Here is a 26,183-nt window from a genome sequence, read left to right as displayed (position 1 = left end):
CTATATTCCCACCAACAGTGCACTAGAGTTCCCTTTTCTCCACATCCTGGCCAGCACTTGTTGTTTGTTGATTTGTTAATTATGGCCATTCTGACTAGTGTGAGGTGGTATCTCATTGTAGTTTTAATTTGCATTTCTCTGATGGCTAGTGATGCTGAACCTCTTTTCATATGCCTCTGGGCCCTCTGTATGTCCTCCTTGGAGAAGTGTCTATTCAGGTCCTTTGCCCATTTTTAAACTGGATTGTCTTCCTGGTGTGGTCGTGTGAGTTCTTTATATATTTTGGAGATCAAACCCTTGTCCGAGGTATCATTGGCAAATATGTTCTTCCATATGGTCGGTTCCCTTTTTATTTTGCTGATGTTTTCTTTAGCCATGCAGAAGCTTTTTAATCTGTTGTAGTTCCATTTGTTTATTCTTTTCTTTTCTTTTTTAAAAAAAATTTTTTTTAAATTTATTTATTTTTTAAATACATTTGTCTCTGCAGAGACAAATGTTTATTCTTTTCTTTATATCCCCTGCCCTAGGAGATATATTGGTGAAGATATTGCTTCTTGGGCTATCTGAAATTTTATTGTCTATGTTTTCCTCTAAGACTTCTATGTTGTCATAACTTATATTTAAGTCTTTTATCCATCTTGAGTTTATTTTGGTGTATGGTATAAGTTTGTGGTCTAGTTTCATGTACCTGTCGAGATCTCCCAGCACCATTTACTGAAGAGGCTATTTTTATTTCATTGTATGCTCCTGCCCCATTTGTCTAATATTAATTGACCATGGAGATAGGGGTTTATTTCTGCACTCTGTATTCTGTTCCAGTGATCCATGCGTCTATTCTTATGCCAGTACCAGACTGTTTTGATTACAGTAGCCTTGTAATATAATTTGATATCAAGTACTGTGATCCCTCCTACTTTGTTCTTTCTCAAAATTGCTGAGGCTATTCAGGGTCATTTATGGTTCCACATACATTTTTGAAATATTTGTATGTCTGTGAAATATGTCATTGGTATTTTGATAGGGATTGCATTGAATCTATGGATTGCTATGGACAGTGTGGACATTTTAATGATGTTAATTCTTCCAATCCATGAACATGGTATATACTTTCATTTACTTGTGTCTTTCTTAATTTCTTCAGTGTTCTGTAGTTCTCTGAGTATAGGTCTTTTACCTCCTTGGTTAAGTTTATTCCTAGGCACTTTATTTTTCTTGTTGCATGTAACTTTTAACCTTCTGATATTCTCTTGCATTTTCTTACTTTAAAAAATATATTCACATTCAGCCTAAATCTTCCTAATTCTAAAAATTATAGCATTTTTGTTGTGAATAATATATAAACAAATTTTGAAAACAAAATACACATTTTACTTTAACAGCAAACACAATCTGCTTGCTGGGTTGTGATTTTTAGCTTAGGTGTATAGTTAAATGCTATAATTTTATAATCTTTACAAGTGATATAGAAAATGTACCAACTTGTATGTCTGTGTGATTGTGTGCTTGGACACATATTTGATTAAAAAAGTTATCTCTAAGGGAAATATATGAGTAGTAAAATACATTTTAAAAATTACTATTTTTCATTTCCTGAGAGGACAAGCTAGATGATTTGCAAGTTTTCTTTAAATATCTAGTTAATTCATAACTAAACTGTCAAAATGAAAATTTTTCATTTACAGCAAGCTCTTTACCATGGTGAAAGATTACATTAAATGCTGCCAGTCTGATTTTATTAACATATTTATTCCATTGCATTATGTGTGGTAAACTTGACAAATATGTGAAAGCATAGTTGTGACTAAATTAAAATAATAGAAGATTTTGTCCCTGGTTATCCCATTTCATTTTATTGTGTTAACTCAGCCAAATCCACATACCATATACAGGAATAGGATATGATGGTAAATGCAGGGGATGGAAAGCCCAGACACAAAGCCAGGCAACTGCTTTTGAAGGCTGCTGTTTTTCTAATCTGTTTTTCTCTTGGGAGGGGAGGTGGTAAGAGCCTACCTTGAAGGAATGCTTCTGTCATCCAGAAGCATGGATCAGTGGGCAAGAGCATTCTGTAGGTTGAAAATCTTACAGATTGCCCAAAGGGCATTCTGTTCAATTCAGAAAGTATTAAACAAATATTTAGTGTGGTGTACAACCATCCCTAACTTAAATCTGTTCCCTAGTGTTTTCTTGAAATGCAGCCAATGATCAGAAAATTTCCCTGTCCCTGGAAGAGAGATTTATTAGCATTGGCATTGGGGAAGCTCAAGGTTGGCTCTAGTACTGTAATGAAATAGAATCACAGAGGCAGAATTTATTGCTATTTCATATCCAAACTTCAGAGGAATCTGAGCAGAAACCATTAGGTTTGATTTACATTGTTTTTTTCCTCCTCCTGTTGTTGTTAAAGTAGATTTAATATGCTTACTAAAACACTGTTGTAGATGTAAGTGCACTTTGAGTTTGGTAGAACTTTTACATGTCACTCTTAGTGTCCAGAAAGAGGAAAACCTGTTCTTATAAACCTTGAACTGAATGATGCTCATTTTAATTCAGAATTTTACCACAAATGAATGAAAATTTTAGTGTTGTTTTCTGGCTATGGAGAAGATGACTTTTCAGAATATCCTTTGTTTCAGTTGCTATAGCAACCTGCCAGAGTCCTCCACATGAATGGCTTCCTGTACACTACGCCACGCTAACTCAGCTGACATTTTGTTACAATGAGGTTTTTAGCACATCAAGGAATTCCTCTGCATGATGTTGAGTAGTAACATGGGGCCTCTCCAAGATGAACTAAACAAGGCCTCTGTTTTCCTAGATTTACTGCTGCCTCATAACTTGAAAAAAATCATGCATTCTGGGTATAACCACTCTGATGTTTCCAGGGAACTACCACAGTCACCAAACAGTTATTCATATTTCCTTTTCTGCGAATTAATGGCTCATCAGAGAAAAATATAAATCAAATTGGAGAGGTAACAACTGTGGAAGAAATGTCACTGGCTTTGAGGTCAAAGGGTGATTTAATTAAGAGGTTTTTAAGAACTATGTATTACTTAAAGTGATGAAGTTCACTTATCAATAGTGAACTTTGTCCTTTTGAATGGTGGCTCTAATTCATCGGTTGTAAATCAAATGTGTTTCCACATGAACATTATCCAGAAGCAGGTCTTCTGTATTCTGCTATGGAAAGTTGGATGACTTTTGAGTTAAGCTCTAACGGAAAAGACAAATTGATTTAGAAGAAGGTTTACATTACATTTTCAATTTAACTTCTATTTTTGAAAGTGGTATGTGAAACTCAATGAAAGCTGGCTGGAACAATCTATAAGATGAAATACAGTTTCATTTCATTATGATTAATTTTTCAGTTATCATCATTGGCTAATTTGTATTATAATTATATTTGAATTGGATGATGATTTGCTTTTCAGAAAGCAAATGGAAAAGGGCTAAGCAAACGTAGGAAAGTTACTTAAATCAGGCATTGGTTCTTTGGCCTCATGTATGGAAAAAAGTAGAAATCAACCCCTGTGGATGTTCAAATCATGAGAAATGCACCTGTTTAAATTACTTCCCACAGCAGAAGCACGAAGATGCATGCAAGCAGGCACGAGAAAAATGCCTTTTGACCTTCTGTCAATATGCTATATAATCAAAGTGAAAATGCTGGGTATCAAAATTTCAAAAACTGATGAATTGTGTATGTTTAAATTTGTGATTAAAAGCATTGTTATTCTTTATTCCTATTCCGGTACTATGCTAAGGTGAATCGGGTAGAAAGGAAAACTATTGAGAAGAAATCAAAGGAATAAAGATGAAGGCATACCATCAGTGCAGAAGATGACTGCTTTGAAATGATTGCCAGAAATTCTGTTATTAGAAATAAAAGTAATATACAAAGCACAGGCATAGAGGCCAGAATCACAAGATTAAATTATTATTGAAAATAATATCACTTTGTTAAAAAGCCTGAACAGACCGAAGCATCATAAAACACACATTTGTAAGTCTTGGGGCAGAGGGAGAGAAGGAACTCACGGAGGGAAAGAGCCTGTGCTAGAGCAGGCATTGATCCAGGTTTGGGCAAAAGTAGTGACGAAGTGGCAGAAAGTCTGCTGGAGCTGGTTTCTGTTGACCGCCACCATTGCTATACCTTTCCCTTTTGAAGAACAGTAATTTTTCCTGGAGAGAGGCTGCAGGCTTGTCTGATGATATCTTTCCTTTCTCAATTCATCTCTCTTTCCTCTTCCATCCCAGGTACTCTGAAAAGAGACTCTCTCCCAAACCCAATCTAACGAAACCAAGACAAATAATCTCTTCCCGTAGTTTTGATGTCTGAAGTTTCCTAAACTGGGGACAAAACCTATAATTCAATATATTAAACCAAACCAAATGCCTTGCTGGGTAACACTCAGATTGAACCTCATTCATAGGAAAATGTGACCAACTCTTGAATAAGAAGCATACAGAGTGGGGCAAAAATAGGTTTACAGGTGTTTGCATGGGAAATGATACAATACTTGATAAATAATAATACAAGAAGGAAATCGGTGTTTTGTGCACTCACATTGTAAACTTACTTTTGCCCTACCCTTTATATTGAGAGCCATTTCCTTTTGCCCCTGAGGACCCCAGAACCCCAGGAGGTGATATAGCTTGCTGGCGGTCTGCTTCGCTGGTTGCACATCTAGGTTCGAAACCAGCTTGGCCACTTGACAGCCTGTCAATTAAATCATAGGGTGCAATCCAATTGTTTCTCTCTCTCTTTTTTTTTTGGTAATCTAATATTTTGCCATGCCAAGATTCCATTTTAAAAGACTTCAAGGGTTATAGATCTGATAAACTTTACTGTCATGAATGTATCATATTCTCAAAATTTTTGGGTGTCCTGCAACAGCTGGAACACCCAACCCTCCTGTCTTCTTCAGAAAAGAGGTTTATCAATGTGTTTGACAATAGCATAAACTTAATATTTAGCAGTATTCTTATCAAACTGTCTGACATATAAGAAGCACCTTGAAGTGGTTTATTTTTTCAATCTTGCCTAGTGGATTGAGTTGTCTTTCTTCTTCCCTTGGATTCCATATTTCTTTGTCACTAACATGGGATGTTGCAATGCCAGTGCCTGCAAATAATGCTTTATGTGACACAGGCAGAAACCATGAATTTTTGGAGGATCTTTTTTGCAATTGAGAACTTAGCATTCACTTGGCTTAGTGTTGTTAGCCATTACTTAGAACTCAGGAATATCTTTTAGTTAATATTTTATTTGTATTTTAAAAAGTACTTTTACAGATTCTTTTCAGGACATTGAGTAAACCTTGAAAAAGTCTTTACTGCAATTCTACTAGTATTTTATTCTAGCTTTACAGGTCTTGAGAGTGTTAAAATAGTTGATTAAAATCCATGGGAATACATGTTTAGTGATCTAGGCTGCTTTTGTTTGTAGCTCAGAAATGTCTTTGTGAATGTACTTTTGCTTCAAACACAATTCTCTTTTTATTATTTTCTCACAGTGAAATCATTAGCCTGTGTTTGTGAAGTTGATGTCTGTTGTCATGGAAATGTCACAAATTCAGTGCTGTAGAAAGTACGGAGAAAAATAGACTGAGAAGCACAATCTTTGGGAAGACTAGAAGCTAAAATTATTGTTTGTAAATTACTCCAGTGTTAATTTGGAGGATAATTCCCACAGCCTACCTAACTTTGTCTTACATATATTTTTGGAATGCCATTAATGCAGTGTTTAGCTCATTTAAATTCAAAGTCATTTTAAAGTACAATTATTTTACAGCAGCTGTTCCTAATGCAATTTAGGAGATTTAGGAGGAGGTACACATGTGAAAAAAGGCTGTATATCAATAAACATGTGCTGCACATGTAAAACTTAGAGCCCCATTGTGGGGATATCAATGATTAAAAAAATGAACAAACAAGCAAAAAACACCCAAACCAAACCAAACCAAAGTAAAAGTTTTTTATATTCCTGTAAGCAGAGAAAATATAAAGATGTATGGTCATTTACATAGCATATAAAGGTAAAGAAGACTTTTAGATGAAATTAGCCTCAAGTACTGAAGGGAAAAATTTCTACATGTTCTTGAAAATAAGTATTCTTGCTTACAGTGAAATATGTAACTAATTTCCCTCTCGAGATGAAATGTTTTGTCAGCCGTTAAAGTTATTTATAATGGAGTTAGAATTTTCCATTTGCACTTGGGGTCTGGTAGGATGCCCAGCTCCTGTTTTGTTTATTTTTCCCCTCTAAAATGTACCATATATGACAGGTTTTTGTTCACCCAGATTTCTTTTTCATTCATTGTTATCTTTACTTTTTGTGTTGAGATTTAATTGTTTAAGTATATTTTTGATATATCACTTTTATTCTTTGATTCAAGTAAAGTATAAGCCTTCAAAATTCTTGTAACAACATTATATATCATTTTCTGGACTATACAATTATTGGTAAAATGTATGCTGTAGAAGCAGATAGTTTTATATTTGTGTCATATTGTGGCATAAACCCTAGTGAAGGTAGCCAATATAAAGTGACCTGTATATTTAACTTACATTTAAATTATGGAAAGTGAGGGTTTTATTGGAAGACATCTGTGCCTCCTATTAAGTTGAGGTTTCTATATTTTTCCATTTGGGTTGTATTTTTTTTTTAAATGAAAGAACCAAAATTTAGTAGCAGACATTTTTGATCAGCTAAAACAAGTGGTGTGTTTTATTTTGATGACTAACGCTTTGAGGTTTTCCAGAAGAATTGGTGGTTTTTAGTTTCATTAGGGGTAAGCTGTATTGAAAGTTTGCACTTTTACTTTTTTTAACTGCATGAGCGAATAGAGTTTCCACCAAAAATGATTGTTGGAATTAAGATTTGTAAGGGATATGAAATTGTTGAAGTTATTGTAAATCATACATTGAAACTGAGCTTGTTTTAATTGGATCAGAGAGGAAAAGATGATGGTAAAGAAATAAAGATCTTTGTAAACAATGGGCTATGTCATTAAGTGGACTAAAATGTGGTAAAAATTTGGAATTGAGATGCAATTTTTCTTTGGAAAACTCTCTGTTGGGCATATACTCCATATTTAGATGTCATTCTTGTCCTGAAGGGTCTTATTCTCTGACTGGACAGATGGGGGCCAGGGTGATAGATAGGAATCACATATAATTCTAAAGTTTTATTCCAGAACAGAGCTGTCAGCTGAGAAAGGAGAAAAGCAATTTTAGACAAACTGAGTCTGAGTCCAGCAAGTTAGGGTGTCTACCAGGATGAAGGAATATTTACATATCTAGTAGCCATTAAAAAATAACTTCCCTTTAATTTCTGTTCTAGAACGTGGTTCACCTCGGGATTTGATTACTAAAGACATCACCGACACGTCCATTGGGGCTTATTGGACATCTGCTCCGGGAATGGTTCGCGGGTACCGGGTCTCGTGGAAATCACTTTATGATGATGTTGAGGCTGGAGAGAAAAGTCTTCCTGAAGATGCAATTCATACTGTGATAGAAAATCTGCAGCCAGAGACCAAATACAAACTTTCAGTATTTGCAGTTTACAGCAGTGGAGAAGGAGAACCTTTGAATGGAGAAGCCACAACTGAATGTAGGTAACATCGCAAGAATGTTTGTGTGTGTGTTGATGCTACTGAAGAGCTGCGAGCTCAAGCAACATGAAGTTGAACTGCTTGCATTTCTTTTCCTTTGTATGATCATTGAGGACTGAGAGATTAGGACCTTTGAAGAATGCAGTTTAGCCCTGGCCAGTGTGACTCAGTGGGTTGGAGTGTTGTCCCATACACCAAAAGGTCGGGGGTTCGATTCCCAATCAGGGCACATACCTAGGTTGCAGGTTCCATCCCCAGGGCATATATGGGAGGCGACCAATTGATGTTTCTCTCTCATAGCGATGTTTCTCTTTCTCTCTCCCTTCCTCTCACTCTAAAATCAATAAACATTAAAAAGAAAGAATGTGGTTTAAGTTAAAATTTATTTAGTACTGAAAATTTATATCAAGTAGCAAAATATTGAATTTCTTCTAACTACCCATATTTCTCTCCTCCCACCACCCCCAACCCTCTCTCCTTTCTCTCTCTTCTGGTAGAATGAACAACTAGATAAAAACTCAACTAGTAAAAAGAGCAGGAACTATGGAGATAAAAAGAATTTGGACGCATTTATGGCTTATGTAACCTTGGGCAAGTTACTTAATCTCATTTGAGCCTCAATTTTCTAATCTGTAAAATGTAGTCTCTTAAGGGTTGTCCAGATGATTGAATGAAACAACAATGTGCAAAGCACCAAGCAGAGTGCATGGCTGCTTAGAGATGATTGGGAAATGGTAGTGGCTGTTGAGACTAGGGTTATTATACACCCGAGAGTAATGCTAGAGTCTTTACTTTATTTCTACTATAGTTGGTAAGGTTAAACTAAAAGTCCTCCTAGTTTTCTGATGGCTCTGATTTACCTTAATCTCATTAATATTCTTCCTTGTCAGTGATTTTGAATGATGTACCATCATTTATTACCAGCTGGCTGGTGAAATATGTGTCCACATTTCTTAATTCTTCTTCCTAAAAAGTCATTTGTTAGCTATGGGCATTTTCTCCAAAATTTATTGGAGAAAAATTTATTTCTTTTTTCGGGGGGAAATTTAAGAACAAGAAGAAAAAATAGGGAATTCTTACATTTCTTTTTATTAGAAAGAAGTGGAGGAATTGGGTGTTTTTTTTTCTGGAAAAGAGCAATTTCAGTTAAGTCCTATATCTTGATTTTGTTAATCTTAAAGTCTTTTGGTCTGAGTTGTCTGAAGAAATCATCTTTTCTTTTTTAATCATTGGCAAACTCAGTTGGCTATGTCTAAGCTAAAATTTGTGTCAAAATTAATGATATTTTAAAAATCAAACTCCTTTTAGAAAATTTAAATAGAAAAGCATATTTCTCAGATATTCACATAATTGGTTTACATAGCAGTAAATGAAATCTTGTGTTTGAATGTATTGGATGAAATGTTTAAGAATTTGGCAGAGACTCATTTCTATTTCTGGCAGAAATTCATTTGTTGTAAAGAGAAGCCATATTGTAAACTTAGGCCAGATATGACACATAAAGCTAAATTTATTTGTAGGAATAAAAAATACAATTCATGTGGGTGAGAAATTATTCAAGTATATGTATTTAGAGGGAGGACAATATTTTTAAAAAAACTCTCCTCCCTCGTGTCTTCTTCCTAAAAGACTGAATTTTCAGTTTTTATTTAAGATTGAAAATCTCCACAAGGGACATATTTTAGCCAAAAGCAAATATGGTAACAAAAGCCCTAAATAACCTTTCATCTCTAAGAAGCTGAGCATCTAAGAAATTTTCAGTTTGTCTTGGCTAATTGATTGATTTAAAGGTAGGGGAAGAGAAAGGCCTCTTTTGAACTAGGAACAGATGAGGCAGGAATGAAACACACATTTTATAGTGTATATGCAAACTGCTTAAACATCTAAGCACATATGAGAGAAGCCAAGAATTTTTGTTTGTTCTCCTGGCATTTTGTTGTTATTTCACTTTGCTGTCTTTGTGGAAAGTAAAGCAGTTCAGAAACCCTTTGAGAAATCTGAGTCAGATGCGGTATTTAGGTGGTGGATGAATCCCAAAGTGTGGATACCTGGGCCATCACTAGGTCGTGCTTGTAGAGTTTCTTATCAGCTTCCAAAAGGATATTTTAGAAGTGTTTTTAGGCTTGCTTTCAACTCAGAGACATGGTAAGCAGCTACTGATAGAATGAAAACCATGAATTGTGGCCTGAAAACCAGCAGATGAGAAGCTCTCTATTGGCCCTCCCATTTATAGCAGCCGGTCAAGTGGAGTACAGTGGATGTTGGGAAGCCCCCTCTGAGAGTTACAGAAATGTGAAAAGAACAAACAACGTGTTGCAGCATTTTATATCATGTGGCATACCTGTCAATGAAGTAAAACATTAACTTTTGTTTATGGGATGCCAACAAAGCTTTTTAAAATTTCTCCCTAAAATCCAAAGTTTTCTATTAAAATTAGGATGAGGTATGTTGTACTTTATTTACTTCAATTCTTTTATTTAAGAATTAATTAAAAGACAGGAATATTATTAAGATCTTTGAAGCATTTCAAGGTATGGAGTACAACATTTAACTGTTATTCACATATTTAAATTAGGAAATATTTTAAAGATTGGAATCCCATTCTTTTGGGAACATAGGTTTATTTTTAGGCCAACACTTATAAAATTTAAAAGTTCATTTTCCTCAATTCTGAGTTGTGTAAAATTTGAGAATTTTGTATAAAAATGTCTTGTTCTGAATAAAAAATTAACCTAGAGATAAGAGGTCAGAAAATATATTTTAGCACAACCCTTTCTAGAAAAGTGTTAGAAACACATCAACTTATTTGTGAAAATTTGTAATAATAACCCCAATAGATTGTTCTTCTATATACGATTCTTTTCATACTATTTCCAAAGTCTTATGTAAGGTCTTTACATTTTTTTTGGTTCGAAAATACACACTTTTTTTCTTTTAATAGCTCACTTACCTGGAAGTAGTAATAGACAATTGAGGATTAATCTGAATAAATTTTAGTATTTTGAAAAAGTAATAGACTTAGCTGAGAACTCTTTCAGTTTCTTTAAACACTAAAACAAACAAAAAAAATGCAACTAATTCACTCTCAGTTGAATTTATACTTTCACATTTCCGAGAAACACAATTCATAACCATCTATTGAATTTCTTTATCCTCTATACATAATGTATCTTTTGTTTATATGGCTACATTTAAGATTTTCTTTCTCTCATTGATTTTAAGCAATTTGCTTATGATGGGCCTTACTGTCATTTTCTTCATGATTTTTTGGCTAGGGTTCATTGAGCTACTTGGATCTGTGGATTTATAGTTTTATAAAATTTGAAAATATTTAGGCCATCATTTCTCTAAATATTTTATTACTCCCCTATTCTCTTTAGGTACTCCAATTATACATGCATTAGTCTGTTTGAAGTTATCACACAGCTTGTTGTTGTGCTGTTCTGTCTTACAATCTTTTTTTCTTGTGTTACGTTTAGATACTTTTTATTATCATGTTATCAAGTTCACTAATCTTGTTTCTGCAATTTCTATTCTGTTCTTAATATCATCCTATGCATTTTTCAGCTATAAAAGTTTTGTTTGAGTCTCTATTATATGTTCTATGTCTTCATTTAACATGCTTAATATTTTTCTGTCATCATTAACATGTGAAATATAGTTAGAACAGTTCTTTAAACATCCTTTTTGAATAATTTTGTCATATATGCATTTTTAATTCTGTTCCTATTGATTGATTTTTGTTTTTATGGGTTTTCTTAGCTCCAAAATACCATTAACTGTTGGATTAAGCGACAGGAATTTATTTTCTCATAGTTCTGGAGGCTGGAAGTCCAAGATCAAAGTTTTGTCAGAACTTGGTTTCTAATGAGAGCTCTTTTCCTGGCTTGGAAATGGCCATCTTCTTGCTATGTACATATATGACTTTGAAATAAATTTTCTTATTTATTTATTTATTTATTTTGGTCTGTTCATACAAGTTGGGGTAGGGAGGGAGAGAGAGAGAGAGATAGAGTGAGCAAACAGGCTTTAGTGTCTCCTTTCTTTTAGAAGGATCCCATTCCCACCAGATTAGGGCCTTCCAATTGATGGTCTTCTTTAACTCTAATTATCTCCCCAAAGGTTCCATCTCCAAATCCCATCACATTGGAGGTTGTGGCTTTAATATATAAATTTTGAGGAGACACAACCATTCAGCCCATAACATATGTCATTTTTTTTTTTTTGCATGCCTGGTAAGTTTTATTTGATGCTAGACATTGTGAATTTTCCTTTTTTTTGGGTGTCAGGTATTTTTATATTCTTATAAACATCCTTAAATTTTTATTCTGGATGCAGTTAAGTTACTTGGAAATAGTTTGGTCTTTTAGAAGCTTTATTTTATTCTCTGTTAGAGATAGACCACAGAAACCTTTAGTTTAGGGCTACTTTGCCCCATTACTGGGTGAAAACCTCTTGAGTACTGCACATGATATTCAAAGAATTTTGAGTTTTTCTAGCTCTGTGAGAACTCTAGGAATTGTTACATCTGCTCTTTTTTGGTGGTTCTTTCTTGTACATAAGCACTGATTAGTACTGGGTTGAAAACTCAAGGAGGATCTTTTGCAGATTTTTGGAGTTTTTCCTTTCTGACATCAACTCCTCTATAGTACTCAGCTTTGCACGTTCTAAGGGCCTGGGACTCCCCAACTCGCAAAACCATCTCCTGAATTAAGGAAGACCACTAGGCTCTACCTGGATTCCGTCTTCCTGTACTGGGGCTAAAAATTCTTCCTAAGTAATATGCCAGGGCAATCATAAAGTGAGCACTCATTCATTTCTCATTCCTCAGAGATCACTGTCCTGTGCTTCCTGATGTCCAATGTCTGAAAAATGTTTGTCTGTATATATGTTCATTTTATTGTTTTTCAGATTTTTGGTCATTTCAAGTGGTTTTTGTCCATTTGAACAAGAACATTTCTCTTAGAAATACGAAAGATCCTTTACAGTGTTTCTTTAAGTTTTAGATTCTTATAGAAAATGCTTATGAAAATGCTTTTGAATTACTAAGATTATTAAAATGAGTGAAGTGATCCTGCTTATAAACTCTGGTTATGTGTAAGAAAAGAGGTGCATTGGCTATTTGTGGGTGTTTGGTAACCTGTTTCTGATGTAATCATTATTAATTATAAAATATTAATAAAAGGTAATCTAATAATAAATAATTATATATTAATTTTAATCAAACACTTTTTACATTTAGTGCTTCCTAAAACACTCAGTGTTTACTAATTCATCTTTAGAGCTCTTGAGATGCTTTTATGTGTTAGAGTTTCCTATTCCTTTGTGTTCATAACCTGACATATTTGTGGCAGCCACAAGGAATAGTGTTAACTCTAGTCACTGTGTCCAGTCATTTGTGAATTGTGCCTTTTTCTGAAAAGACCCAAGTATTACTTCTGACCCTGCATTCAAGATTTTTACTATTTCCCACAGCACAATTGCTACAGGAATTCTTTACAGATGGAAATACAATACCAATTTTAAAAGGTCATCTCTGGAAATGGATGCTTTCTTTCTTTTTTTATTTAAATATTTTATTTATTTATTTTTAGAGATAGGGGAAGGGAAGGAGAAGGAGAGGGGAAGGAGAGAAACCTCGATGTGCAAGAGATAGATCGATTGGTTGCCTCTCACATGCCCCCAACCAGGGACCTAGCCCACAACCCAGGCATGTGCCTTGACTGGGAATCGAACTGGTGACCTTTTGGTTTGCAGACTGGAGCTCAATTCAGAAATGGGTATTTTCTTTATTAAGACCTTTAGAATGGAAATAGGAAATTCATGCAATATAAACTTCCATTTTTATTTATTAGCCAATTAATGAAAAAACATCTCACTGTGATCTCACTGAGGTGAGGCTCACACGCCCTCATGAATTTATGGACATCATGATGCCAAGCAAGAGAACAATGTACATATTTAAGAAACCACAGATAATTTATTTTCATAAAAATGGGGGGTTGGATATACATATTTTCTTTCAACATGGTACACATGTTAATCTTTTTTGTTTTTTAATCTCACAGTATCCCAAGATTCAAAAACCTTGAAAGTGGATGAAGAAACAGAAAACACAATGAGAGTTACCTGGAAACCAGCACCTGGGAAAGTTGTCAACTACCGTGTTGTGTATCGCCCCCGTGGGGGAGGTAGACAGATGGTTGCCAAGGTGCCACCCACAGTCACCTCAACAGTGTTAAAGAGACTTAAGCCCCAGACCACATACGATATTACAGTTCTCCCAATTTACAAGACAGGAGAAGGAAAGCTTAGGCAAGGATCAGGAACAACAGGTACAAAATGATAACTTTTTTTGGAAAGTATGCCATATTTTAAAGAAAACTTTATACATCTACTTTATTTGTAAATGTCTAAAATTAATTCTGTAATAAATTAGAATAATTTTATAGGATGCCTGAATAGCATGTTATTCTTACCAGTCGAGCTCTTGTAAAATGATTCTATATATTAATGTTCTAATGCTAATCTAATCTTCTGAATTGTGAGAATTATTTACACTTTTACTTGGGTAGCACTTTGTTAATCAGCATTTTTATTGTGTATTTTATCTGGTGCTACCAGACTTAGCTTTCTTATAAATATACGTTTTGAAGTGTGATGGTTGTGATGATTCTCATGTATGCCACTTAGATATTTCCAATTCAGTTTATTATTGTGGAGGCTAATAAAAACCTCCAGAGCCTCATCTTATGGATAATATTTTAAAATCTTGTTATCTTTACAGCTTCTCGATTTAAGTCACCCAGAAATCTCAGAACCTCTGACTCAACCATGTCAAGCTTCCGAGTGACTTGGGAGCCTGCGCCTGGAGAGGTGAAGGGTTACAAAGTCACGTTCCACCCTACAGGGGAAGAACGAACACTGGGAGAGTTAGTGGTTGGACCATATGACAACACAGTTGTTTTGGAGGAACTTAGGTAGGAATGAACTATATTTGGTTTGTGTTAAAAGATTGAATAACTTATGTAAATTAGTCGGCCTTACACAGCAGATTTTGCCAGCAGACTGTTTTAAATCAGCTGAAGTTGCTTTCTTATCCTTGATGCTGGTGAAGCAGAGGAAGGATTCAGGGGTTTGAACAGAATGTAGGCCTGAGCAGATTTTTTTTGTAATATTTTAATGATTTCTGTTATTAAGTAATCAGGGATGGCATTTTTAAATAACATCTTGTTTTTTAAAAATTAACACCCATTTTACACTGTTTTACCAAAAGTCACTGTCCCCTAACAAGCCCTGTGGCAATGTGGGGCTTCCTTCTGGAAAGGCCCAGGTGACTCACACTGAGATTCCGAGTGTCCTCTTCCAAGGTGGGCTGTGGCAGAGGGAAGGCAGGACTTTGTGCTTGGTGCCAGCTGGCAGGACTGGGGAAGGGTGAGCTGATTTAAAGTCTCGCTTCAGGCTGTGCAGTAGAAAACAAGGAAGTTTGAGTTTGAACAGCACCCTGCATTCATTAAAGTAAAAAGAATGGACTACTGTGAAGTGCCTTTTTTTAAAGTTTGTTTGTTTCAACCATTCCTTCAACAATATTGAAGTCTATATAAATGCTTGTTATTTACTTGTATCAGAATAGGGAGGATGAAATTTACTGAGCCTACTATGTGCCAGCATTGTGCTAGCTGCTTTATGTTACCCTGCAAGGTACAAGATTTAAATTATTTTCTTAAAGCCATTCGCTTAAAAGCAGAAAGGATGAAGAACCTGATTCTTCCTTGACATGTTCAGTAGCACAGTAGGGATTCTACATCCCACAGCAAGGCAAGACCAAGGCTGGTGCTGGAAGCCCTAGTGTTCTCTAAAATGTTGGCTAGCTTCCCTTGATACCTCACACTGTAAGCTTAAACTAGAATGTGATGGAAATTATTTTTCTTCTCTTGTGGTGGCATGCATTGTAACTTTGAGTGAAGGTTTGTAAATCAAGATGAATGTCTTAAACAAAGCAACAATGCTACTACTTGGACCAATAATACATACAGACCATATGTTTTCACATTTCAGGGCAGGTACCACCTACAAAGTAAATGTTTTTGGAATGTTTGATGGAGGAGAAAGTTCACCACTTGTTGGACAAGAAATGACAACCCTTTCTGACACAACTGTAATGCCAATTTTATCCTCTGGTAAGAAATTGAGTTACATTTCCCTAGGAGACCTCAATATTATAGAACTATTTCAAATATGAATTGCTTGGTTAATCACAAAATGAAAGGTGACTTACACAAATTTTACACTAAAATTTATATAAACAATTTACATATTTAAAAATTCTTCAAAAATCCAGCTAAGCATGCGTTTTAACTATACAGTTTAAGGCCTTTATTTTGTTGTTGTTGTTAGCATTGCGTTGATTACATAATACCATAGTATTTAAAGATGAGTTTTTGTGATCAGTAGATAATGTACATTTTCTCTCTTTTTAATGACTAAAAGGCTGTTTTATTTTAAAGTAGTGAGAGAAATGATTTATTTGGGCTTAGCAAGCAGAATTGGGTTGCTTAAGTAGATGGGGAACCACAACTGGGAAGTAGAAGGGTTAACATAAAACCTTTAGACTTCTTTGTACTTGCCACGATTACAGCTTTCATGAACATGATGAAGCTAGTTTTGAATTCTTATAGGTGCAAGTGGTGGGTAGAATTTACTTCTAAATATTTGCCATCGTTTGCTAAAAAAAGAGTAGACCTGGGCAATTCAGGAGCAGGCTTGTAAAAGCTTAGGTTTTTGGAATGGTATTTGGGAATCCACAATCTTGATTTAGTGTGTAATCCATGAGGACAATGTTGTAATGTGAGGAGCATCATGTGATTTTTCTCCGTGACTTCTTTCTGTAATATAAAGATCAGAGGCTAACCAGGCAAGAGGTGGGAAAAGTCCATAGCTGGTCATGTATGCTCTTGGAAAAGAAAGCATTCGAAAATGTGGATGTGGACAAAATAAAGTGTCAAGTCTTGCTGTTTTGTTTTAATGTTCTATTGTTTCTCCTATGATGATATTAACTGACTTATATTTTTATTTTGTAGCTTGTGCACTGAGGATATTGGGATTATTCTCTCTTTCCAAAGCACCCTAGCTTTGTATCAATGTTTGTGCTTGATTGCAATGTTTGTCTCTACAGCTCTCAATTTGTATATTTGTTGCATACTTTTTCTAAATTGTCTTTCTTCTCTCTTGATTTTTTAAATGTGCAGACTTTACCATCTGTATTTGCCTGATTGTTATACATAGCAGATGATTAGGTAGTTAATGGTTGTATAATATAATAGCTATCAGGCTTTAAAACAATTATATTTACTTTAAAAAGGTCTAATTGTAAGTTATGTTCCTATTTTCTTCATAATACATACAGTAGTTACTTGGGAGCTTGATTATTTTAAGATTTCCTGGCTCACTGAAACCTTTCCTAGCTTGTACAGTTTATCTTGTCTGCTAATGATCATTGAAGATCATAGAAAAATGCAAATCTAATCTTCAGATTACATTAATGTTATTTTAAAATTATTAACACCTTATAGTTAGATGGCTGTACATTTTCATTTATTTCAGACCTAGAGTTTGTGAGCCCATTCAAATTTATAATGATAGTTTAATTTATGTCTCCAGGGCCTATGACTGTGGTCAGGAAACACAGTCAAGACGAAAAAAAGATTTGCCACTCAAATAATCATTGATTCTTATGACTGTTATTTGAAGTCTGTAAATCACATGGACATATTTTCAGAGCCTCAAATTCCAAAGCTATAAAACTGAAACAGGCAACACTGAGCTTCCAGGGGGTGGAAGAGGCGTGGCTAGGAAGTAATTCTGCTAAGAGTTTGCTCCTTACCCTGCTCTGTCTCACAATTGCCATGTCAGGGATGGAGTGTCTCACCAGAGCTGAGGCAGACATTGTGCTGCTGGTGGACGGATCATGGAGCATTGGCCGGGCAAACTTTAGAACTGTGAGGAGTTTCATTTCTCGTATTGTGGAGGTCTTTGATATTGGCCCCAAAAGAGTACAGATTGGTAAGTCTGACTATATTGAAGACATTTAGACATTTTCATTGTGCTCTTTTAGATATGCTAATGCCAGTGGTGTTATTTTAGCCCTTGCTCAGTATAGCGGGGACCCCAGAACAGAGTGGCAGTTAAATGCTCACAGAGACAAGAAGAGTTTGTTGCAAGCAGTGTCAAACTTACCGTACAAAGGAGGCAATACTCTCACAGGTGAGTCAGGAGGGTTTGGTTCAACTTTAGCTCTTGTTTTTGGTCAAAGCTTGTGGCTCAATAATGATGTGATTGATTCTCTTTTAAAAATCCCACCAGGCATGGCTTTGAATTTCATTCGCCAGCAGAGCTTCAAAACCCAACATGGAATGAGACCTAGGGCTCGAAAAATTGGTGTTCTTATCACTGATGGAAAATCACAAGATGATGTTGAAGCACCTTCAAAGAAACTGAAGGATGAAGGTGTAGAGCTGTTTGCTATTGGTAAGCAACGGCAAGGCTAACAATGCTCTCAGTGCTGTGAAAGCTGAGGATATTTTTGTAGTTAAAAATATTTTCTGAAGTATGAAAAAAACAAACACATTTTCCTTTTCATATAATTTATCAAATTATATAATTATCTTTGTAATGAGACCAAATTACATGTCTTCATGGAAGAAAGTAATGGCTCAAGAGGACAAATGTATTCTTAATAAGAATCAGAAAAATTCCTGTTTGGTTTTCCATGGCTCAATCTTTATTTTTGATATCCATATTTTACTTTCCAGAAAAACAAATATTGGAGAGATAGTTTTTCTGGGTGGGAAATTGGTGTCAGAAGCATTTAGAAGACATTAATTCAGAATAGCTTTCAGTTTACATTATTTTTTATTTGTTTCTGTTTTATACATCTAGGTAGATAGGCATTGTATTATTGAGGGAAATCATATATAGGTTCTAGTTAACATTGATTATACAAGGGTAGCCTGTAAAATTTTTGCTTCATCCCATTATTTTTTCTGAGAAGTTCTTTTAATTTGTATATATCCATTTTTTTGAGGTATTAAAAATGCTGATGAGACTGAGTTAAAGATGATTGCATCGGATCCCGATGATGTCCATGTATTCAATGTGGCAGATTTTGACTCACTTTCCAGGATCGTGGATGAACTCAACATTAACCTGTGTAACAGTGTCAAGGGTCCAGGTAAGGTTAACTCAGGGTTTTCACCCTCCAGCACTGTAATACTTTAGGCCAGATAATTTTATTCCATTCAATTCCACCCCTTCCTTACTTTCTTCTTTCCTTCCTTCCTTCCTTCCTCCCTCCCTCCCTCCCTTCCTTCCTCCCTCCCTACTTCCCTGCCTTCCTTTCTGTCTTTCTTTTAGACAAGAAGGGGAGAGAGAGGAAGGGAAGAAGTGGGGGGAGGGGAAAGAGAGAAACATCAATTTGTTGTTTGTTGTTCTACTTATTTATGCATTTTTTGGTTGATTATTGTATGTCCCCTCACTGAGGGATTGAACCCACACCTTGGCATATAGGACGATGCTCTAACCAACTGAGCTACCTGGCCAAGGCTGGGCCAGATAATTCCTATTTTGGGTGGGGGAAGGGACTCTTACATTATGAGATGTTTAGTAGCGTCCCTGTGTCCTGCCCACTGGAAGCCAATAGCATCCCCTAATTTGTGACAACTAAAAATATCTTCAAAATTTTTCAAATGTTGGCTGAAGAGAATATTTCCCACAATTGAGAATCGTTGGTTTAGTTCCTGACTTGTCTCTGAAGGCATCAACCTAGAAATGACTTCTAGTTTATATGAGGATACTTTGAGTTATATGTGTCTGCACGGACATACACCCACGCATAAATGGTGATTGGGGAAGAGAGATTCTTTTTTAGTGTATACATATTTTCTTATAAAGCATCTTCCTCTATAATTACTGTTTCTGTTAAATGGTTGCTCCCAGACTTTTGTTTTCTAAAGGTTGATAACTTTTTTTGTTTTTGTTAGGAATGAAAGAGGAGTCTTATATCTGATTTGCTTTGCCTCAACTGGAGATGATCAGATTTGATACTTTGCACTTGTAAACATTAAATATACAGGGAAATTATATTTTTAGAGTTTGAACTTTTAGAAATAGCATAATCTGTCTTTACTTGTGAAGAAACCGAGACTTGGAGAACTTAAATTATGCAGTGTCAAATGGTTAAAGATGTTTTTAGAGGTCTTCGGAAAAAAAGTAGTTATTGAAAAGGAATTAAGATTTAGAAATAAAATTATGGAACTGAATTTGTAGTGATGAAGGGTAGTATGAAATTTTTACTTCCCACATAAATCACAGGACATAGTAAACACCAAAATTGAAGGATTTTGGAAAATTAAATGCACTATATTATAAAAGTTTCTTTTACATATTTGTAATGGCAATGTGGATTATGGTAAAGATGGTCTTTTATTAATATCTTCTGGTTTTGGAAAAGTTGGAATGAATTTAACAAATAAGTGCTAAAATGGTTTACATGCTTTGGGTACTGGGATACGTTTATTTAACTGTTCCTTCTTGAGTTTCTCGCTCCAAACTTTTGCAGATTTTCTTTTTGGATTTTGAACAACAGACTGACCTTTTCCCTGGAGAAATGGACCAGCCAGGAAACCAGTATTTGTGGGCTTCTGGCTCTGAATGAGCTGAGAGAGTTGTAGTTTTATTTAGTTGGAGAGAACTTTGAATAGATGAAAACATCTTTTATCTATTTTCCTTTATTTTTTTTTTGTCAACTATGTAAGAGTTGCATTCATTCTAGTTTCCCAGACAGTAAAATTGGTTGATAATTTTGTAGGCTTGATTATGACCCAAGTACAATAAAGGTTAGGATACTAAGAATGGAAATGCTTTCTCCAGCTTTGGCTTACAAAGAAAGTAGAAAGAATTTATGTGAGAGTAATTTGCCATGCTCATGGAGTCACTGGATTAATTCTCTTTAAATTTTTATTTGGTATGTCTTTCTAGTGGTCATATGGAACTTAATATTTCTATGTTATTAATATTTATTCCAGATATTGTTCTGCATTAGTCATTTCACCTATACCTACCCACAGAGAGCACAATCATAGATAGTATGACATTACCAAATTTTTAAAAACTTGGTTGTTTTGTTTCTCTCTTGAGTATAACAGTGGTTAGTTTCTCCGAACTAATTTCACTGAACTAGGTCTTGTAGTGGGACTAATCATGAACAAGAAACCAATTCTGTTCTCACAGACTGCACTCTGAATATAAATAATCAAAATGATAATGTGGGCAGTGAACTTGCATGGTACCAAAAGTGACAGACAATGGAATTGTTGGGTCCCAACTCTTTATTTATTGATTATAAATTAGGCTTTATATGGATTATAAATAATTACATTTATTAGATTATCAGTTGTTCACAAGGCTAGAGAAAGGAGAAAGTATCCAAAGGATGATTCAGAGGATTTGAGACTAGGTGACTGGTAAAGTGGGGTCAAGTTTCAATGAAAGAAAATGAACTCAAGTTTGAATTTTCTGAGCCTAAAGAACCCTCTGGGCACCTATTCAGAGACGTCTTATGGACAATGGGCCTCTATAGTGATTTATTGTAGCTACTTAGTATGTGAAAGGATGTGTGTACAAGATTAATTTGGAAACTTATAATGTTTCAATATAATTTCAGATTTCATCACCTTGATGTAATAATGAAAAAAGTGTATGTACTTTATTTCCACATGTAGGTGACTTGGCAGCGCCTTCTAACCTAGTTATTTCTGAGCGAACCCATCGTTCTTTTAGAGTGAGCTGGACGCCTCCTACTGACAGTGTGGATAGATATAAGGTGGAGTACTACCCGGTTTCCGGAGGGAAACGCCAAGAAGTGAGTAGACAACACCTACAATCCCCTTCTTCCTGATGTTCAGATTGGGTCCTCCTCTTTAGGGCTCTGGGAAAATTGGCGGGTGGGGAGCAAAAGGGGAGGTAGGCTGCAGGACTGAGTCAACAATGGTGCTTTCTATTTCTTGCTTGGCAAGCACTTCCCTTTGGGTTTAATTAAAGGAAAAGAGCTATACTTAAATTCTTATGATTTCTGAGAGTTGAAGAATATCAGTATGATTTTTAATGAAAATTTAATTAGAGGATACTTGATTTGTTCATGATTTTATACTTAAAATCAGAGAGTTATAAGAGAACATTAAAGATGATCTAGTTTTACCCACTCATTTTACAAATAAGGAAAAACAGTTGGGAGAATAAATTATATAAATTGTCCAAGATCTCATTGTAATGTGGTAGTTTGCAAAAACAGAAGACAATGGTCTTATTGAAATATTGCCCTGGCTGGTGTGGCTCAGTGGATTGAGTGCCGGCCTGTGAACCAAAGGGTCACGGGTTCTATTCCCAGTCAGGGCACATGCCTGGGTTGCAGGCCAGGTCCCCAGTAGGGGGCACATGAGAGGCAACCGCACATTGATGTTTCTCTCCCTCTCTTTCTCCCTCCCTTCCCCTCTCTAAAAAGAAAAGAAAAGAAAAGAAATATAATTTCTAAGCTCATTGCAATGAACTACTTTGTAACTATAGTAGAAAAGAGGGAAGTGATAATAGTATGTTTTTATTACTTAAATTTTTTTTCCTTTAGTTTTATGTGAGCCGACTGGAAAGTAGCACAGTACTGAAAGATCTGAAGCCTGAAACTGAGTATGTTGTGAATGTGTATTCTGTAGTAGAAGACGAATATAGTGAGCCTCTGAAGGGCACAGAAAAAACCTGTAAGTCAGATTAAAAATAAAATACTTTTTTTTAAAGATAAAGAGGTGACAGTTCATGTGGGATTTGGTCAGTCTTCCAAATCATTCCTTTATTCAATATCCATTCAACAAATATTTATTGAGTGCATTCTTTGTGTAGGTGCTCGGTAAATACTCAGTGGTTTTCTGCTCTCACTGGCTGTGAAGTATCTCTCATAGAATTATTCACTTAAGGAAAGATACCTTGTGTGGAGAATGGGACTAAGATTAGGAAGAGGGGCTGTACTGAGGTGACCTGTTTTCATTCTGTTGATGGCCAGATCTTCTTGCTGGCAATGAGATCTCTCCATTTTTTTCCCCTTGGCCTTTGGCCTCTGGCCTTTACTGGAGAAGTTCCAATGGCTTTGACTTTGAGTAGAGCTTCTAGGAGAGATGTTCCTCACTCTTATTTCTGGTCAGGTTTCTGAGGTTATATGAATATTCTCTTTCCTTCTCCCATCTTCTTGGCTGGGTTCCAAGGGGAAGGGCCACTTGTAAGAGAAAGGGGTGAGTATCACTCTCTCCAAGGCAAGAATCGACTCTACTTACTGCTCAGTTCTTTACGTCTTTATCTCTTCTTTTATTTCCTTTTTTATTAGGCCACAGGAGGTAAGAAATAATGTATTTCATAATAGGCAGGATTAATTTGATAATCCCGTAAAACTTTAAACTCAATCTTTGGACAAAAAAGAGAAAGCTATATGGGTGTTAAGTGAAGAGGAAACTGTAAACCTTTTACTCTGCCCCAAGAACTTGACTTCAAAAAACCCATAAATTCCCTAAGTTCCAGTTCTTAATGGATGGCACTCTCAGTTAAAATTTTTTAAAAATAAAATGTGGAATAAAATATTATGTAGATTACTTATATATGAAATTCTATGATTAAAGAATGAACATAGTCAAATTAGAGATGTTGCAGAAAAAGTGACTAAAATATCAAGAAGTTGGTATCTATGTATTTTGGCTTCCAAATGGACTCACAGGAATAATATTTTAAATTTAAACTTTCTCCTATGAAATAGTTGTAACTTACAGTCCTGAGTATGAGGTAACTATGCACAATGACATTGTGTTTTTTGTGGGGGAGAGGGAAGGATGATGTTAACTCTCACTGATTTCTCATAGTAACTTATTCTTTGTTTAACATATACAAATATCAGTAACTAAGTAGAAAACAATTAAAAAAATGAGTAGAAGGACAGGAATTAGCCTGATGTTTGTTTCTTCATTCCAACAGTGCCTGTTCCTGTAGTCAGCCTGAATATTTATGACGTTGGCACTACCACCATGCAGGTGCAGTGGCAGCCAGTGGGAGGGGCTACTGGCTACACTGTGTCCTACGAACCCCTCAATGCCACAAAACCGACAAAACTCAAAGAGGTGGGAGACATTTATTTCTTTTTCATTGGATCTTCCTGAGACTTTACAGTTGTAGCGTCCTCATTAACTGCAGTTACTTATGAACTCATTTATACCTTTACACACAATACCTTTGTGGCCTGTGACACATATTGGAAGCCATTAGCATGAAAAGAAAAATGCCATTCAGAAAAATGACAGATAAAAGTTGTGTTAAAATCTAGCAGTTTCAAACGGGTTGTAATTGGCTGTCCCCAGTAAGGAGAAACGTTTGATCTGAATGTCTGATTCCCTTCGGCATATTCATATGCAGATGCGTGTGGGGCCCGCGGTGAATGATGTGCAGCTGACTGACCTCTTTCCCAACACTGAGTACGTGGTCACAGTCCAGGCAGCCCTGCATGACCTCACTAGCGAACCTGTCACTGCTCGAGAAGTCACCTGTAAGACATTGCTAATTTTCCTTCTTTTCTATTGCCTGTAAACATAATATTTGTTCAGATTTTTCTTTTACCAAATGATGCTAATCATAATTTGATTATTTGTGCATAATGTATAGGGTTATTATTTCTGGCAATTAAATTTGAGAATTAATTCTAGACTTAGGGCAGCATCTCAAATTCATTGTAGGATTTACATTTTTTTTCACATATAATGTACCCGATATTGAGATGTATCTTACAATCAATGTTGTCTTACAACTGTTTTTGGCCAGATGTCTATCAGGGCATAGAACATAAAGTAATGTATACCTTACAATTGATGTTGTTATATGTCTGTGAAATACAGTTGGTGAGGATGGAAAGTTGGGTGAATGGAGTTTTGGAGGAAGATGCTTGGATTCAGATCAATATGTTCCAAATTTTTATTGAAGTAGAACCTCTGTGGCACACATGAATAAGTCTGTCTCAATTAAGTGAATTAATCAATTAACTCCATCCTAAAACATTGATCATCTATTACACTCCAGTCACTGTGCTAGGAAATGCACCAAGAAATAATACAAAGCAGCATAGAGTGCATGGATTCCTTCCTCGCTCGCGCTTCTCTTGTGTGTGTGTTGGTCAGCCCTTCCTGAGTTTCCTGTATGCTTCACTAGCAGTTTTCTTGAAAAGTGACAGTGATTGCACTTAAGACCTTTGCCTGACCTAGCAGGGAGTTGGGTTTCATGCTTGTTGAGATGGGCATGCTGCAATAGGTCACTTGGCTTAAATTTGGTGAGTCTCAGTTCACATTTCTAGAGAAATAAAGTTGGAAAGAATCTTTAAGGGGAAAGGGCCTGAGACAGAAGCATGATGGAACAAAAAAGAGAAAGAGCCCCTCCTGGATGGGGCACTATAAATTCATGAACAAAAATAAATCATCTTTTATATGTTAGATGCTGTTTGGAGCTGGTGCTGTTATGGAAATGGGTCAGTGGCAGATGGAAAGAGTCGGGAGTCTGCCAGAGATGAAGACGTGTTCTGAGAGTGCTGGGAGAGAAGACCTGTAGTGGGTGACACACAGAGGTGGCTATGGATTAGGCTATAGGGCTGGACTTGCATAGTGGAGGCCAGGAGCACAGAGAAATAAAAGCATTGGAGGGATGAGGTGCAGAAATGGAGGTAGAGAAAAAGATTCAGGAAGAGAGTTCCAGTGAGAGACAAAGGAAATTGGTCAGAGGGGCAGCTGGAAAGAGTGAGACATGTCTTACATAACAAAAGAAAATCCCTTCAAGGAACATATAGCAAGGACTCATGGACAAAACCAAAGGGGAAGAGTTGAGGGAGGGAGGGAGTGGGCAAGGGAAAGTGGTGTGGGGAAGGCAGAGACAAATGTATTTGAAAAAAAAAAGAAAAAAGAAAAGAAAATCCCTTCATTAGTCCACTTCCTCCCTCTTCTTTTTTAAGGTAAAGCTTTGTTTGCTTTAGCACAAATTTATTATTTGTATTTTCTTCTCACCTTTTAGGCTTCTGTAGATTTTCTTATAAGCTTATTGTATGCTTACTTTTGGTCCATCTTCATTTTTCACTCTTGTAACCACTTATTTTTTTTTTTATCACAGTCTTATGGGAGCTTGACTGTTTTGATTTTGGGTTTTGCCTTAATCAATTTAAATACCTGGTAACAAAACATGAGTGATAAATTTATGGTGGATTATGATTTATTATAGCCAAGCAACAAGAGTTATTTAAATAGAGTGGAAGAAATTAACATATAAGTGAGAAGTAGAGTTGTCATATAAATTTGAATTTATCCTGTTTTAAAAAAGTTTTCTTAAGGATTATTCAGCTTTACCTGGTAGAATCATAGTACATTTATCATTGTAACCACCGTATTTTAGTTATTTTGCTTCACACCTTTAAGTTTTCTCAGAACAACTTCTTGGAAGTTTGTG

General features: G+C 35.6%; 1 protein-coding gene across 1 annotated transcript in view; it reads left to right on the top strand.

The window, feature by feature from the left end:
- COL12A1 (collagen type XII alpha 1 chain) overlaps positions 1 to 26,183 on the top strand; it is a 110,705-nt gene that overhangs the window by 28,366 nt on the left and 56,156 nt on the right. Inside the window, exons 14-25 of the mRNA XM_054569632.1 lie at positions 7,349 to 7,621; positions 13,691 to 13,957; positions 14,410 to 14,602; positions 15,681 to 15,802; positions 17,535 to 17,684; positions 17,766 to 17,885; positions 17,985 to 18,149; positions 18,706 to 18,852; positions 21,401 to 21,540; positions 22,300 to 22,429; positions 23,685 to 23,827; positions 24,120 to 24,249. Coding sequence (XP_054425607.1) covers positions 7,349 to 7,621; positions 13,691 to 13,957; positions 14,410 to 14,602; positions 15,681 to 15,802; positions 17,535 to 17,684; positions 17,766 to 17,885; positions 17,985 to 18,149; positions 18,706 to 18,852; positions 21,401 to 21,540; positions 22,300 to 22,429; positions 23,685 to 23,827; positions 24,120 to 24,249 — 1,980 coding nt within the window. The remainder of the gene's footprint in view (positions 1 to 7,348; positions 7,622 to 13,690; positions 13,958 to 14,409; positions 14,603 to 15,680; positions 15,803 to 17,534; positions 17,685 to 17,765; positions 17,886 to 17,984; positions 18,150 to 18,705; positions 18,853 to 21,400; positions 21,541 to 22,299; positions 22,430 to 23,684; positions 23,828 to 24,119; positions 24,250 to 26,183) is intronic.

The sequence above is a fragment of the Pteronotus mesoamericanus genome, unplaced genomic scaffold (assembly GCF_021234165.1).
Source record: "Pteronotus mesoamericanus isolate MK-2021 breed Mesoamerican mustached bat unplaced genomic scaffold, CSHL_Meso_final contig_20, whole genome shotgun sequence".
Taxonomy (NCBI): Eukaryota; Metazoa; Chordata; class Mammalia; order Chiroptera; family Mormoopidae; genus Pteronotus; species Pteronotus mesoamericanus.
The sequence above is the reverse complement of the archived record's forward strand: the minus strand, read 5'-3'. Positions and strand labels throughout refer to the sequence as shown.